The sequence below is a fragment of the Rhodnius prolixus genome, unplaced genomic scaffold (assembly GCF_049639745.1).
Source record: "Rhodnius prolixus isolate KJV_2025 unplaced genomic scaffold, Rpr scaffold_37, whole genome shotgun sequence".
Lineage (NCBI taxonomy): Eukaryota > Metazoa > Arthropoda > Insecta > Hemiptera > Reduviidae > Rhodnius > Rhodnius prolixus.
The window spans coordinates 46,810-60,514 of NW_027411587.1; the positions used below are offsets into that span (position 1 = coordinate 46,810).

Genomic DNA, 13,705 nt, shown 5'->3' on the forward strand with positions numbered 1-13,705 from the left:
GTGAAATTAGAGGACGATTTCTACATATAGTATTTGATTCTTGTTTTTCACAACAGATCATCCCTTGCTGAATAAACTAGAATAGCCTTACTATTAACTAATTTAAACAGAAACCACTGCATCTCAGTGAAACGGTGATAGAAGTTCAATTTTTTCAATTTGCTTTTTAGTTTCTGTTTTTAAAAAATGAAAGACTTTACAATTACAATCTAGCATTGGTCATAATGCTATCAAATAAGCGAAATTTTTACTTTTTCTAGAGCTTTTTACTTCTTACTTTTAAAAAAAGATCGTACCTACATGTATATTTTACCATTAGCCATGTATCATGTATCTACAAAATATGTAGATGAAGAACTTTCATTGTTTGGCTCAGTAAATTTAAATCACAATGTTTAGTTAAATATTAACTTTATTGCAATGATAAATTTTGTATAGCATAATTCAGAAATACTTCATGTTGAACAGATTCAACTATGTGCAATTTTTATTTTAATCTTATATTGAATTTACAACTGCAACGGTTGTTGCAACAAGCAAATGTGGTACATGATTAAAAAAATATGACATGAAAATATATGAGTGAAGAAGGCACCCAGTGATGTCACTCCATTATCTTGGACATATGTATGGACATTATATTATCAATCAAGTTAATTTTATTAATAAATAATAAGGGTATTTTTTGGAAATTTATTTCCTTTATTGAATGAAAAGGTTTAAGTACTTTATCAATTGTTGTAGATGTTTTTCTCTAGTTTCTCAATTCAAGGTAAAATTCAAAATGCACTGTAATTTAATTAAACATTTCGGATTTTCAGATTAAACACTGCTGATACTACAGCACTGCCTTCAAAACTGTTCATCAATAGAAGACCAGGTGGAAAAGAGGTAAATCATTTATCTAAGAAAATATACCTACTGATTTGATTAGGAATCAGTTAATTAAACAAGTATGTAGTTACTGTATTAATGTGACTGTATGTTTACAGTCATAGTTGGGAAAAATTTCTAAACACAGCTCCACTAGACTTATGTAGGACTTCCTTTCACTCACATCTACTCATATTGACGACTCCTTTCATTGGTTAAATATGTGTTTCAGAAGGTCCTGTATAAGTCTTGAGAGTCACCAGTCAATTGAAGTTTTCCCAAACACTGTAAAGATTTTATTAAACTTATTGTAAATTTTTTTTATAAATTATTTTTAATAAAAAAAATAGTTAATTAGTAATATTGTATTTATTTTTCCTTTTAATCTCTTAAATAATAAGAAATTAAAAATAATGAAAAAAATACGAAAAAAGAAAACAAAAAAAATAGTTAAAAAAGGCCTCCAAAGTCTAGAAAAAGGAATCTAATCGTTAAAATAGTGATTTTTCCGTTAACTAGGAGTGACTGTACGAACTGCAATTCATTCGTTATTAACTCCATTGTTTTTATTAATTATTATGTAGCTCGAGTTTTTTTTTAATTAGGCAACATTATATTTAGATGGCATTAGGTATGTGCTAATTAATGATACCGGAAGTAAGATAAAATAAATTGTTTTATGCTGAGAAAAATGCATAAAATGTTTCTTGCTTCTCGAGTGTGCACTAGTACTGCTAGAGTATATAGGTGAGTGATTTTGCAGGGTGCGGAGGGCGGGGTAATTAATATTTTAAATAAATCACTTATATGTACCTTATTTCATATTTGGTGTTTTAAAAAGTTTTTTTATAATTCTTATAGAAGAACTTTCATCTATATTTGTGATAGTAATTATTCATATTTTAGAATAATTCTTACTTTTACTAGACAGACATATCTAATGGTACCTATATTTGACGATTCGAATATTTTTTTTTTATAATTCTTAAAGAAGAACTTTAATGTACGACAGTGATTTTTAGACTTGGCAAGGCATATGTAATCATACCTTTTTCATATTTGAAGATTGACATGTGGCACAAGAGTAGATTAAGTTTAAGGTGACGAGTGACGAGCAACCCTGTCCCCTTCAATGCTCAAGTCGTACTGAAGAGAAATCTTAACAGGTGTACATAGTTTTAGTGCTACCTGGTGGCAAATAAGTAAACTAAAATGTGTTTATATATTTGACAGGTCCAGTAAGTGCTGCTACCTTGTGGCCATTTTTGAAACTAATTTTTCTTTTTTATTTTTTACAATGGCGTTTACTGCTGGATTTTCTGAATAGATCGACCTAACATATACATTCCAGGATTGCCTTTAATGTTAACTATCAAATGCAGAAACATTACATCGAAATCAAGAGGCTCATTCCAATGGTTTTTTTTTATCCTTTTTTAAAAGGTTTTCTTTTTTATTTCTTCCATTCTGCAGCTATTTTCAGGTTCTCCTTTTTATTCTTTTTTTTTTTTTAATTAAACGCTTTTTAACAATAATCTGTAAAAACATGTTAATAAAACATCTTAAACAGTTTATTTTTATTTTTGGAAATTATTTGTTTAATCGTGTTGACTGCTCGCTATCGAAGTTTTTTGAACTTTTTCCTTTTTTTTGAGATGGAAAGAAGGATAAATAAGATTCTTTTATTAAATTTATAATTTTTTTTTATACAGCAAACAAATTAAAATTGTATTAAAAACAAAGAACATGTAATTTGAAGTAAAAATTCTAACATTACATTGTGAAATTAACGTGCATATTACATACAGTTTGATTTATAATTGATTCTTCACAAAAATCTCCTAGGATAGATGATTTACATCTATTTCACTTGGGCTTCTATTGATGAACAGTTTTGCAGGCAGTACTCCAGTATCAGAGGTATTTAATCTGAAAATCAAGATTCTACACAATCAACTATATTTATGAACTTAAGAAAATTAGTTTAGCTTAAATTAAGAACATAGAAAAAAAAAACATTTATAATAATTGATTATGTATTCATAAAAATTAAATAAATGTGACTGCAATAAAAGTAAAGCATTGATATGAAAGTTTAAATCGTTTTTTAAAGAACCTAATCCTTTCTTTCAAAGAAAAATGAAATATATTTCCAAAAAAACACTTATTATTTATTAAAAAGATTACGTTGATTGACAATACAACAAACATGCTACTAATATTCTATTTTGTTTTTTTCTTTTTTTATTACAGAATAGAAATAGTTCTGTGATTGGAGAAGATAATACAGAATTTCAATCAAATTAAAACTTTTTTCAGTTACAAAGATAAAAATTTAAATGAAAAAAGTATTAATTTATGTAGTATTACTCTGAACGTAGTAAATAATAGATAAAAATAATTGAAGAACAGTTTCACAGTTGGAGAATCAAGTTTAGTTTATTATGAAAATAGAATGGATGCGAATTAGCTCATAAATACGGTCCTACTAGCTGGAAGTATAGAAGGTTTCTTCAAAATAATGAAATGAGTTATAATTGCGGATTTAACCTATTAAAAAAGTAATGAACAGTCTAAAAATGGAAACTGTTCTGTCACTTGGTATTGTTTCTGAGTGGCATAGTATATTCCAGAATATTCGAATATGTTTAGAGACACGGTTCAACACGTAGTTAAAAATAAAAGTATACACAAAAAATGTTGCTTACCTTCAAGAAGTCTTTAACGCAGTAATGATCCAAAAAGAAGTTTCTTAATTTCCGAGGTAGTCATCGCTTAATGCAAATAAGTATTACCATCAGTTTTCTAAGCTATGTAAAGTTTTCACTTACTTAATTACAGCAGCAACAACTCAAAACTATCAATCCTAAATAAAGAAACATCAAATTATGACATAATCTGTGAATTATAAACATGGAAATTTTTTTAAGAGGAAAACTTCTTTTAAAATACGACGATATAAAATGTTAATCAACTAGGGTAAATAACCTTTTTACCCCACTGTCTTACCGGGCAGTCGATTCGTTAGGTTATTTAATGTTTATTTTAATAGTGTCAAAGTACATGTTTATGCTACCTAGCGGTGATCACTGAAACTAGTTTCTACGTAATTACATCTTTTTAGTTTAAGTTATTGCCGCTAGATAGCATTGGCATGACCTCAATAGGTTTATTTTTTCCCATTCCTAATTTTAAAGTAAGCACAGAATGTACAGAATTTCTAATACGGTTGCCCAGTTTCTTTAATTTAAATATAAGGAATTCAATTTCAGATTTGCTCTTTGATTTAAATAGAGCAAATGCCAAAATAATAAATTCCACTCTTTTCACGAGCTATGTATAATAGAACTAACCAGTATTGGTACAACAAGCGAGGAAAATTCTTAATAAATCTCTATAAGATGTATTGAGATTTCACTATTTACAAACTAAAATTTCCTTAAGTAAAGCAATAAAAACTAACGGTTTTTTAAAGTTGAAGATGTGGAGTAAAAGGTTGTCAACAAATCTAACGTTGTTCCTCAGCCATGCTAATCCATTCTATCCATCAATCAACACGTAAGACTTCAATCTTCTGCAATTACTTTATACTAATATGAAAATACATTGAAGGTGATAATAGATTGGCTTAAAGGTGACTTCGTACTTAAATGCACTGCTGTTAAACTTTTATCGGATGACAATATCACTTACTACTTACTAAAAACTTCACTCAGCTCTTTAAACAAATGCCTACTTTTTGTTTATATTCAAACTTGATCAAACTTTTGTCAAGTTTTATTCAAGCTTAAAATATTCAGTTTTCTTAAGAAAAATTAAAAATCTTTTATCTCAGTGAGATTTAACAGCAGCAAGTGCTTGATCTAAGTCTGCAATTAGATCGTTAGCATCCTCCAAACCTTAAGACAATCTGATCATACTGTCAGTAATGCCGAGTACTGCTCGTTGGTCTGCAGGAACAGGCAATGTCGCATGGGTCATAACACTCCTGAAGAAATAAAAAAAAAGTATAGTTTTTGCTAAATTTTAATTTTATTTACTAAATTTACTTTGGTTAAGTTCAATAGTATTAGTTAGAAATACAGTTTAAGAAAAGAGTTAGCAATTACTAAAAGAAGGAAGCAATTTGTGGCAATTAAAAATCGTTGGTATCAAGTAACATCTTCCGAAGTCTAGAAAAGCATAGTTTAAGATAAGCTTCTAGAAGATAAGGAAGATTATTAGTGGTAAAGGAGAAAAATATTAGTAAAAAAATAGAGTAACACAGAATCTTAATGGAATTTATTGTAGCAGGATTTTGATAAAGTATTGATTAAAAAGGAATTTTGAGATGAAATTTGGTGAACAATTCATTCAAAAAATTAGAAAATAAAATAAATAAATGAGAAACTAGGTACCTCAGACGTTTATGCCATTTGCCTGAATATTCTCTCTATTCCGAATAAAGAGAGCAATTACCCTCGTTATTACATAGAAAAGTTGATCGAAAGAAATCAATTTAAAAGTTTTGACAAAATCGCAGGTACTTACGGTAATTTTGCAAGAGATTCAAAACCACCCAATGATTCAGCTAATATGAACACTTTAAGTGATGACAAAAATGCATTGCTTTTTTTCTAAATTTCCATTTTTTATGACATCATACCAGAGCTTCCTGACCAAAGTCTTCTAGCTAGACTGTGAAGTGGGTGGCTGCGTAGAGCTTGAAAATAGAAAATCAATTTATTTTTCCATATTTAACAAGCTTTATCCCTGTGAAATGTATAAAATAAATTTATCTGAGTACCAGGACAAAGTACTCTTTCTACTGAAGGATGTTTTCCAAGTGTTTGGCGACAATGATGGCGTTCTTCATATGTTGTTTCTTTCTAACGAAAACAACAGAATATAAACAGACTTCTGTTTACGAGGTAACAGTCGAAAGGTGATGGGTCGATCTATTTTTAAAAACACGAAGTAAAAACGGTTAGAGTAAGTGATAGTATCCTAATTTCAATATTTTGCTACAGTTTGAGCATTTGATAGTGAATATCAAGGCCAACGCTGGATGGTACATGTTAGGTCGATCTAGTTTAAAAAACAGTAAGCAAAAACCATTGGAAAACCTCTCACTTGCCAAGAGATCTGAATCACAACAAATAAACTTGAAAAATAAGTTATGGACAAAAATTGCTTAAACTTGAGAGCTGAAAAAAAGACAGTGAGTCCCACAACTTATTCTTGCAACATTCTCATGACCAAATTAAAGTTTTTATGAATAATAATAAAAATAATCGCTTAAAGTGATAATTAAGTAGAATGTTTGGTGTTACATTACAAACTTCAATGGTTGTCTGGGGCCAAAAATATAATTTCCTTAAAATATGTCCGAAACGTGTAATAAAAGAAAATGTATTCTTTTTGGCCCCAGCCAATCATTAAGATAGAATAATCTCATAACTTTTTGAAAATCTTCAACCTACAGATATTAGACGAATGTCTATCGTAACTTTACAGTGACAGTGAAGTTAGCACTCCTTACCAGATGACTTCCTTCGGTAGAAAATTAAAAGCTTTGGGGAGGAGAAAGTACTAATACCTACTTAAAATAATCGATCTTGTAGGGAAAAACGATCGAGTATTTAGTTATTAAACGACAAGTATCGATACTGGTATTATATCGGAAATATTTTATATACACGTTAGAGTCCTTTGCCTTTCTAAATTAGAAAAATTACCAAAATTACTTTTAAGCTCAACTTTTCCGGCTCAGTTGCCGAAATTACATTCCATTATTAAATTACATTTAATATAGTTTCGTTCTAGGGTAAGGTATTCAATTTGTACTCTGAGCTGATCAAAAGCTAGTAACCTGCACTTCTTTACCTTTGTGAAGCTTGATCAGACTAGTGGGTTAATAATTTGTACGTTATTGAATAATTGTGTAGTGTAAGTGAAGTATTTTCCATGCTACTTTGTTTATTAACGAGTTAAACTTTTTAGAAATCAGAACTTTAGTACTGCTTATGCAATAGACTTGCTAATTGACCGTTAAAATAGCAAATGCTTCATTTGAAGAATAAATAGAAAATCAATGTGCTAAAGAGCTTCTAAGATGAAAGATAAACCTAGCGATCAATTATTACAAATTGCACAGGAGATAACATTTGCTAAAGCTCTCGCCTGCAATGATAAAACATTAAGAGTCAGAGCTTTAAGGAGGCTAAAAAAATGGCTTATTTCAAAGTCAAACGTTGAAAGTACGTAATTTACTCTAAAAAGTATATGATTGTTAAAGAAATTTAATTTGCCGTTCTTTTTTTATTTTTTTTTTAGATGGTATTACACAGGATGGATTTATTCGTTTATGGAGAGGACTATTTTATAACGTTTGGATGTCTGATAAACCTCTTGTACAGGTCCATTTCACATATTGTCCTAATATTAAGTTCTAGTATCTGATTATTATCCTTGAGGAAAAAATAGGAAAGTTTAAAGATTGTAATTTGTAAATATCATTTTTTCAGGAGGAAGTGGTCGAAGCTATTAGCAATCTTATACATTGTTTTAGCAATTTCTCTGAAGCACAGACTTTCATAATGTGCTTCTTTCAAACTTTATCAGAATCATGGTTTGGATTAGATTCGCATAGATTAGACAAATATCTAATGGTAAGGTAGCAATATAGTAATAAATGGATATTATATTCAATGTGGCGCCATATAGCATCTGTGCTCAAGTTGGCCTCAATGCCACCCATAAGCAAATCCCAATGTAGTGTTACCTAAGGCTGGAAACATAGTGGAGCGGCGAGCAAAGCGGCGATGACAGCGAAGAGCGAAGCGGCAAAAACAAAAACTAGAAATAGATAGAGTTGCTCTATCTTCGCTTTGCTCGCCACTATGCGCGGTCCCATATGTTTACTTGTGTTTGATTTCGCCGCTTCGCTCTTCGCTATCATCACCGCTTTGCTCGCCGCTCCACTATGTTTCCAGCCTAATACAGTAACATAATTACTGTTTATTAGCAGTATTCTACATATTATTAGACATTTTAATTATTAGTAAAGATTTTAACCTCTTCTAACCGTTGGTCTCTAAATTCATGTAGCAAGCAAGAATCCCATAACTTCTGCTTGAAAAGAAGTATTAGGCAGCCTATATATTTACTTGATGTTCCTATTCTCTGTGAAAATTCCAAATCTTGAAGGACCTGTGCTCTCCTGATGGATTCTTCGTTTAGAAAATCAGCTTCCATCGTTCTATGTTCATTAAAATCCCTAGTCCATTGCTAAAATTTAAGCTTTCTGTTTCTAATTGATTATTCTACAAAAGTTTAACTCTTACTTCCTCGTTGAATTGAAATCAGAAACCAGGATCTTATTAATAATTTTCGATATTAAAAGTTTTCGCTGCACTCACCCCTATTGAGAATTCTGCGAAGTGATTTCGTGGCGTCTTTAATAATAGACACTCATATTAATTTTTGTGCACCATATCTATATTTGCAGAAGGTATAATTCTCGAATTGAGAGTTAATAAATATCCAAATTACTTCAGTATTTCTTTTTATATTTAGAAAGGTCTTTCTCGAGACTAGACAGCGGGATAGTTTGTTTTCTTGAGTTCTAATTCTTCGATAATTTGTCGCTGCAAAAGAAAGTTAGGCATATAATAACGCAGCCAAGTTTTATTTAAGCAGATAGACATTATTTCTTCCTTTAATCTAAATTTTATCGAGTTTACTCGCTATGTTCTTACTTTTTCTCGATTATGTTTTAGATTATATGAATTTTACTCAAAATTTTACATGCAAGTTTAAATCTAATATTTCTTATAGTTTGTGCGCAGATTTCTCAGACAGTCTTTTGTACTTGCGGAAAATTATGAATGGAAAAGTGAACATTTAATGGAACTAATAGCTTCTTTTAAGAAAGCTTTTCTAAAGGCTCCCCTTGGACTACTAATGCATGTATGTGAAATATATTTGGAAGAACTTGCTAAGGTGATTCAATTTCATTTAAACTTTTTTTTTTTGCTTTAATACTTTATAAAACAGTAGATTTGATAATCTCTAGAAATGAGTCTCGTTATCTTGCTGAGGTTTAATCTTCTTAGTACAATTAGAAATCATAAAATAATCAACTTGTTCGTTTCAATGATCATTATTTCAATCCCACTTGGTTAAAAATATATTTTACAAAAATTTAATTCTATCTAATTTCACTTAAATACCATTAATCAAATAATTTGAAAACTAAAGAATACTGCACGGACATTTACTTAGGCTTTAAGGACTTTAGCAATGGTTTTGAAAGCATTTTACATACGAGTTTTTTCCCTGCATTGGAAGCAGTAGGTGAAACACTCACTGTATACATAAATAAGAGCATCCTACAGTGAAAATAAACTCTAATTGAGAATGACTTCAGAAGAAAGGAGGGAGACAAAGTGACTCTCTTTCTCGCAACTTTATTTGAGGCAGTCCTTAAAAATATTTTCTGCAAAATTGAATTTTCTGTCTGCAATGGAATGGAACGGGAAGCAAAGTAAATGGAAGCTTCTGAAGAACTTAAAATTCGCGGTTGACGTGGATCCGTGCTCCATCGGAAGATCAGCTAGTAAAGATGTTTTTTGATTTGGAAGAAGCATGTAAAGTAGTAAGATCTTAATCTTACAATTGATACTTATATCAATTGTGCTAAGCAAAAATCATCGCTTGCAGGCATAAAGTCGTAAAAGTGGACCATCATGATAAAGATGTCGAAGATATCAGACAATGAGACAGACAATTCCCTTTAAAGTCGGACTAAAAAGTAAATTCAGAGACCAAATATATTGGTTTTTAAAGAAAATAATGAAGACCAGCAAAGAAGTAGAATGGAAACATGTTTAATAGCTATATCCTTCTTGTACTCTCGTGGTTGTCAGACTTGATCCGCTATGGTACGAGGAAATTAGGAAGGAAGAAGGGGCTTAATAGTTTAGAGATAGGGACTACAGGACGAAAAAAATTGTAAGGAAGTTGAAGATAAGGTAGCGAACTAATTCCAAGGTACAGATATAAAACCTTAAAAGGGATGGCCCATATATTTTACAAGATAATTTCAAAATTGTTGAAGATTTAAAGTGTAAAGTTATTGATGTGTATTTTTTATTGATATTATTTGTATATATGTATATTTTATTATCTATAATGAAGGCTTTACTATTATCTAATTTAGGTTACTAAAGGTAAATTAGATGAAGATATCCTTTTGGAGTTCATCAAACCTTTTGGTGAAATTATGTCAACCAGTTCAGATGTTCGACTTATTAAGCACATTGAAGAATTCATTTATATGCATTTATTGAAACAATCAGATTTGGGGATTAAACATCAAATCAAGTTCAAAGCATGGAGAAAGGTAGCATTTCAAAATTTTTACTAGTGAAATTTTAATTATTTAACCAAGATCTCTCCTATAAAAACTCGTAATTGGTTTGAGATTATACGGAGCGTTTGCAATAAGATGGCTGCCCAAACGAAATTCAAACCAGTTTTTAATTTTAGTTAGCAAAAACCCTAAGCAATTTCAAACTGATTTGTGATCGATCAGAGAGTAGTAGGATTAAACTACTGTACCATGTAAAAAACAATCTAAACGTTCTTAGTAGTTCATATTCATTTTCCTGAAGTAGAAAGCTTTCCAAACATTTCTTCAAAAATTTTCAAAAAAAGAGTAAAGTACATAATTTATAATTTATGGTCACGGCAAATCCACCAGATTCTAATATTTTGCAAAGGTTTTATTAAAAAAAAAGGTGCAAATAAAAAAGTATAATATGCAGGGGAGTATCCTTTCTCAACTTCCATCCTAAAAAGTAACAGACGACTGATACAATCTTTGAGGGTCAAATTTGTATAAGAACTACAAACAATTCTCTCAAAAGGATTTTTATACAAAACCTTTCAAGGAAAGGGTTATTTTTCAATACAAAGCTGAACACTTTCCAATACGTTTTTGAGAAGAAAATTTGACTAAAAGATCAAAAACTTGCACTTCCATTGGTAAAAGTTCATTCTACAGGTTTTTTTATTTTGCATGCTTTAAACTTTTTTTTAAATCAAAAGCCAAAATATATTTTGATTTTTCAACTACAGCTAGGATGTCCCGAAGGAGATATAAATGTGATGGAAGAAGTTGAAGTAAATTCAGAAGAAGAAAGTACTGAAGAACTTAAAGAAAGCAATTTCAGTTTAGACGCTAGAGCAGGAAACGTTGATGTCTTTCTACCGCCCATCAAGTTTAACGCTATTGCTATTGCCGATCATCTGACTGCGCTCAGAAAGCATAAAAATACGAAGACAAAAGCTAGAAAACGTTTAACAGATATAATAAACAAGTAAGTACAATCAATTTTTTTATATTAGTTAAATAATTTTAATTGGAAATTATTTTTAGCACTGTAGAATTTGATAATTTCAATTTATTCATAAAAAATAAAATGATATGTTTTAAGGTACAAAACCTTTGTACGAGGAAAGTATCCACTTGGAATTCATAAGGTAGAATTGGTAGAGCTTGAAAATGAAGAAGAGATAATAGAAGAAGCTGCTATGGAATTATTAGAAGATGAATTAGAAACGTACAATGAAGATAAATTACGTGTAAATATTATTTATCTCTTTTTTTAACATTACGCTTTTGAATCGGTCTCTTTAGTATCAGAGCAAGAAAGTACATTATGTGAAGAAACAGAACTGTGACAAAACAATGGTCATATAAAATGGATGACATTTCTGGATGAGGATAACTGTAATGAAGTTATCATTTATGTCTCTCTACCTACATTAGATGGAGGAAGATTTTAATGTTCTTTGTTTATACTTCTTTTCTTTATGTTCTGTTTTATGTACTGTTTCTTATATTACTTTTTTAGAAACCTGTCAAAAAGAAAGCCAAGAAAGAAGAATTATCGCCCACTGGAGAATGGATAGTGACTCCGCTGAAAGAGAGTGCATCAAACAATAAAGGAGTTAAATCTCGAAGAAATATATGTAACAATTGGGAAGTATCGAAAATTTCAGACACCCCTTGTTCTACCAATGATTCAATGAACTTGCGAAAGGATAGCCTTACAACAGTTTCTATTAATGGCAAAAATGAACTAAAGAAAAGAAAAAAAATCTTGAAGACAAGTAAAAGAGTCTCTCCGGACAAGGATCAGTTTCATCTAAATAACAGTGAAGAACTTGAAAAACAAACTAACGTTACGACGACTAATGAGTGGGGAGACGTTTCGTGGGATGATCAACAACAGGTTTAGTATTTATTATACTTTACAAAAAGTCTTTAGGATAATTAGAGTTTTTGCTAATTAAAAGTTGAATAAAACAATTTTTAAAAGATTTCATTAAATGCACAACATTATTCATCCTATAATCAGTTATTACATTCTGCTATTCCACCTAAGAGAAAATATTTCTCGTGCAGATTTTCTTTTTTAATTTTCACCAGGAAAACACGTGCATTGAGGAAGTGTTTATCCAATTTATGTGTATCCACCCTTCGAAAAAAAGGAACGTTCAAGTACGAAATTTCTCATAGGTGGTGCAAAATGATCTGGTATAGTTTTTGTCAAAATAGTTTAACTGTAATTGCCCCTTTTTGAATAAATTTTTCAGTAAAAAAAAAAAAGAAAAAAGAAAAAGCTTTACCAAAAATATGAATCACTTGAAAACATTCTTTTTAGCTTTCTTTTTCTCACATAAAGCTCTCTTAATTTTTTTAAACATTCTTTTGATGAAAATTTATTTTATGGAGAGGTTAAAAATTTTGCGCGTGTTAAAGCAAAGTAACACGCAAAAATTCTATTTGTGAAGAGAATTTATGTTGTATTTTATTCAACACACTTTCATGGATCTTCATCTCAGTTTTTTTTAAACGTTGAAGTTATTTTTAAAATAAACATTGTCTTTTTAGACTGAAATTCTAGTTGAACCTAAAAAGAAGTTCAAGCAGACGCTAGATCTGTCTCTCAAAAAGAAATCTACACAGAATCATCCAACTGGAAATAAAGTTAAGGTAGATATTAAAAATTTTAATAGTTTATTCTCGTTAATGAACCTTCCATTTTTTTTTTCCTGAACAGTTATACAGAACACCTTGATAAAATTCGCCATCTTTTTTTTTCAGACTAGTACTCCAAGTAGTGGAAAAAAAGTTGAGTTTGTGTTGAATAGAAACTCTGTTCAAGGTAATTTCATTCATTTGTTGCATTATGAATTGGTACTTTTTACTTTCCCTTTCCCCTGTCTAGAGGAGTGCATGTTTGAACAACTCAAAAACTTAACTGAAAGTGCCGGTTTGATATTTGTTTAGTTGCCATTAGGGGACATGAATTAGTGGACAAAATCTGGCAATATAATGTTACTTTACAGAAGTTGTGTTTTTTTGTTAACGGTTACATACTCATTTAATAGAATATTTTTGAAAACTACTAATGGGACTCATAAAAAAAATAACTAATTTGAGTCATTAATCAACCTTCTTTTGCACCATCAATTTAAAGTCAAGAATTAAAGTATGTAAGTTTTTATGTAAATTTATTTAATGACTTAGGTAAATAATTATGAATGAAACAAATAGTTAATAATTAATTTAACGTTACCAATGTAATTGAAAATGTAGAACTAATCGTATTTTATTTTAAGCTGAAGAGGATTACAAACTGAGTTTGAAGAAGAATCCAGTCCTTAAGTTCAATAGTGAAGCACAACCTCCTGTAGGAGTACTCAAATCAACTCCTTTCAGTAGCCCAATCAATCCGTTTGTTTTACTACCTAATGCACATTAAACGAGAAAAAATAA

General features: G+C 30.1%; 1 protein-coding gene and 1 long non-coding RNA gene across 4 annotated transcripts; one reads left to right on the forward strand and one right to left on the reverse strand.

The window, feature by feature from the left end:
• Nucleotides 1–884: 884 nt before the first annotated feature.
• LOC141448450 (uncharacterized) lies at nt 885–13,636 on the reverse strand. 3 transcript variants are annotated; one of them, XR_012455030.1, is made up of 6 exons: nt 7,930–8,692; nt 5,404–5,575; nt 4,337–4,861; nt 3,582–3,739; nt 1,922–2,802; nt 885–1,158 (listed from the first exon to the last, which is right to left on the reverse strand). It is a non-coding gene; the product is annotated as an uncharacterized lncRNA (long non-coding RNA). The 3 variants fall into 3 exon arrangements; XR_012455032.1 differs by lacking the exon at nt 885–1,158 and adding an exon at nt 13,506–13,636 and having other exon boundaries at nt 2,364–2,802; nt 7,930–8,501; XR_012455031.1 differs by lacking the exons at nt 885–1,158; nt 7,930–8,692 and adding an exon at nt 6,336–6,523 and having other exon boundaries at nt 2,364–2,802.
• Nucleotides 6,628–13,705, forward strand: Nnp-1 (Ribosomal RNA processing protein 1 homolog Nnp-1). Its single transcript, XM_074116806.1, has 12 exons — nt 6,628–6,776; nt 6,856–7,112; nt 7,189–7,271; nt 7,380–7,523; nt 8,692–8,856; nt 10,076–10,258; nt 10,996–11,237; nt 11,355–11,502; nt 11,775–12,155; nt 12,818–12,919; nt 13,031–13,091; nt 13,549–13,705. The coding sequence occupies exons 2-12, from the start codon at nt 6,968–6,970 to the stop codon at nt 13,689–13,691; spliced, it is 1,797 nt and encodes a 598-aa protein (XP_073972907.1). The 5' UTR covers nt 6,628–6,776; nt 6,856–6,967; the 3' UTR covers nt 13,692–13,705.

What these genes read in the sequence shown, in the direction of transcription:
- Nnp-1 (XM_074116806.1), top strand. Translation starts at nt 6,968, where the DNA reads ATGAAAGATAAACCTAGCGATCAATTATTACAAATTGCACAGGAGATA. An exon ending in CAACTGGAAATAAAGTTAAG is followed by an intron (nt 12,920 to 13,030) that starts GTAGATATTAAA and finishes TTTTTTTTTCAG; the next exon opens with ACTAGTACTCCAAGTAGTGG. An exon ending in GAATAGAAACTCTGTTCAAG is followed by an intron (nt 13,092 to 13,548) that starts GTAATTTCATTC and finishes TTTTATTTTAAG; the next exon opens with CTGAAGAGGATTACAAACTG.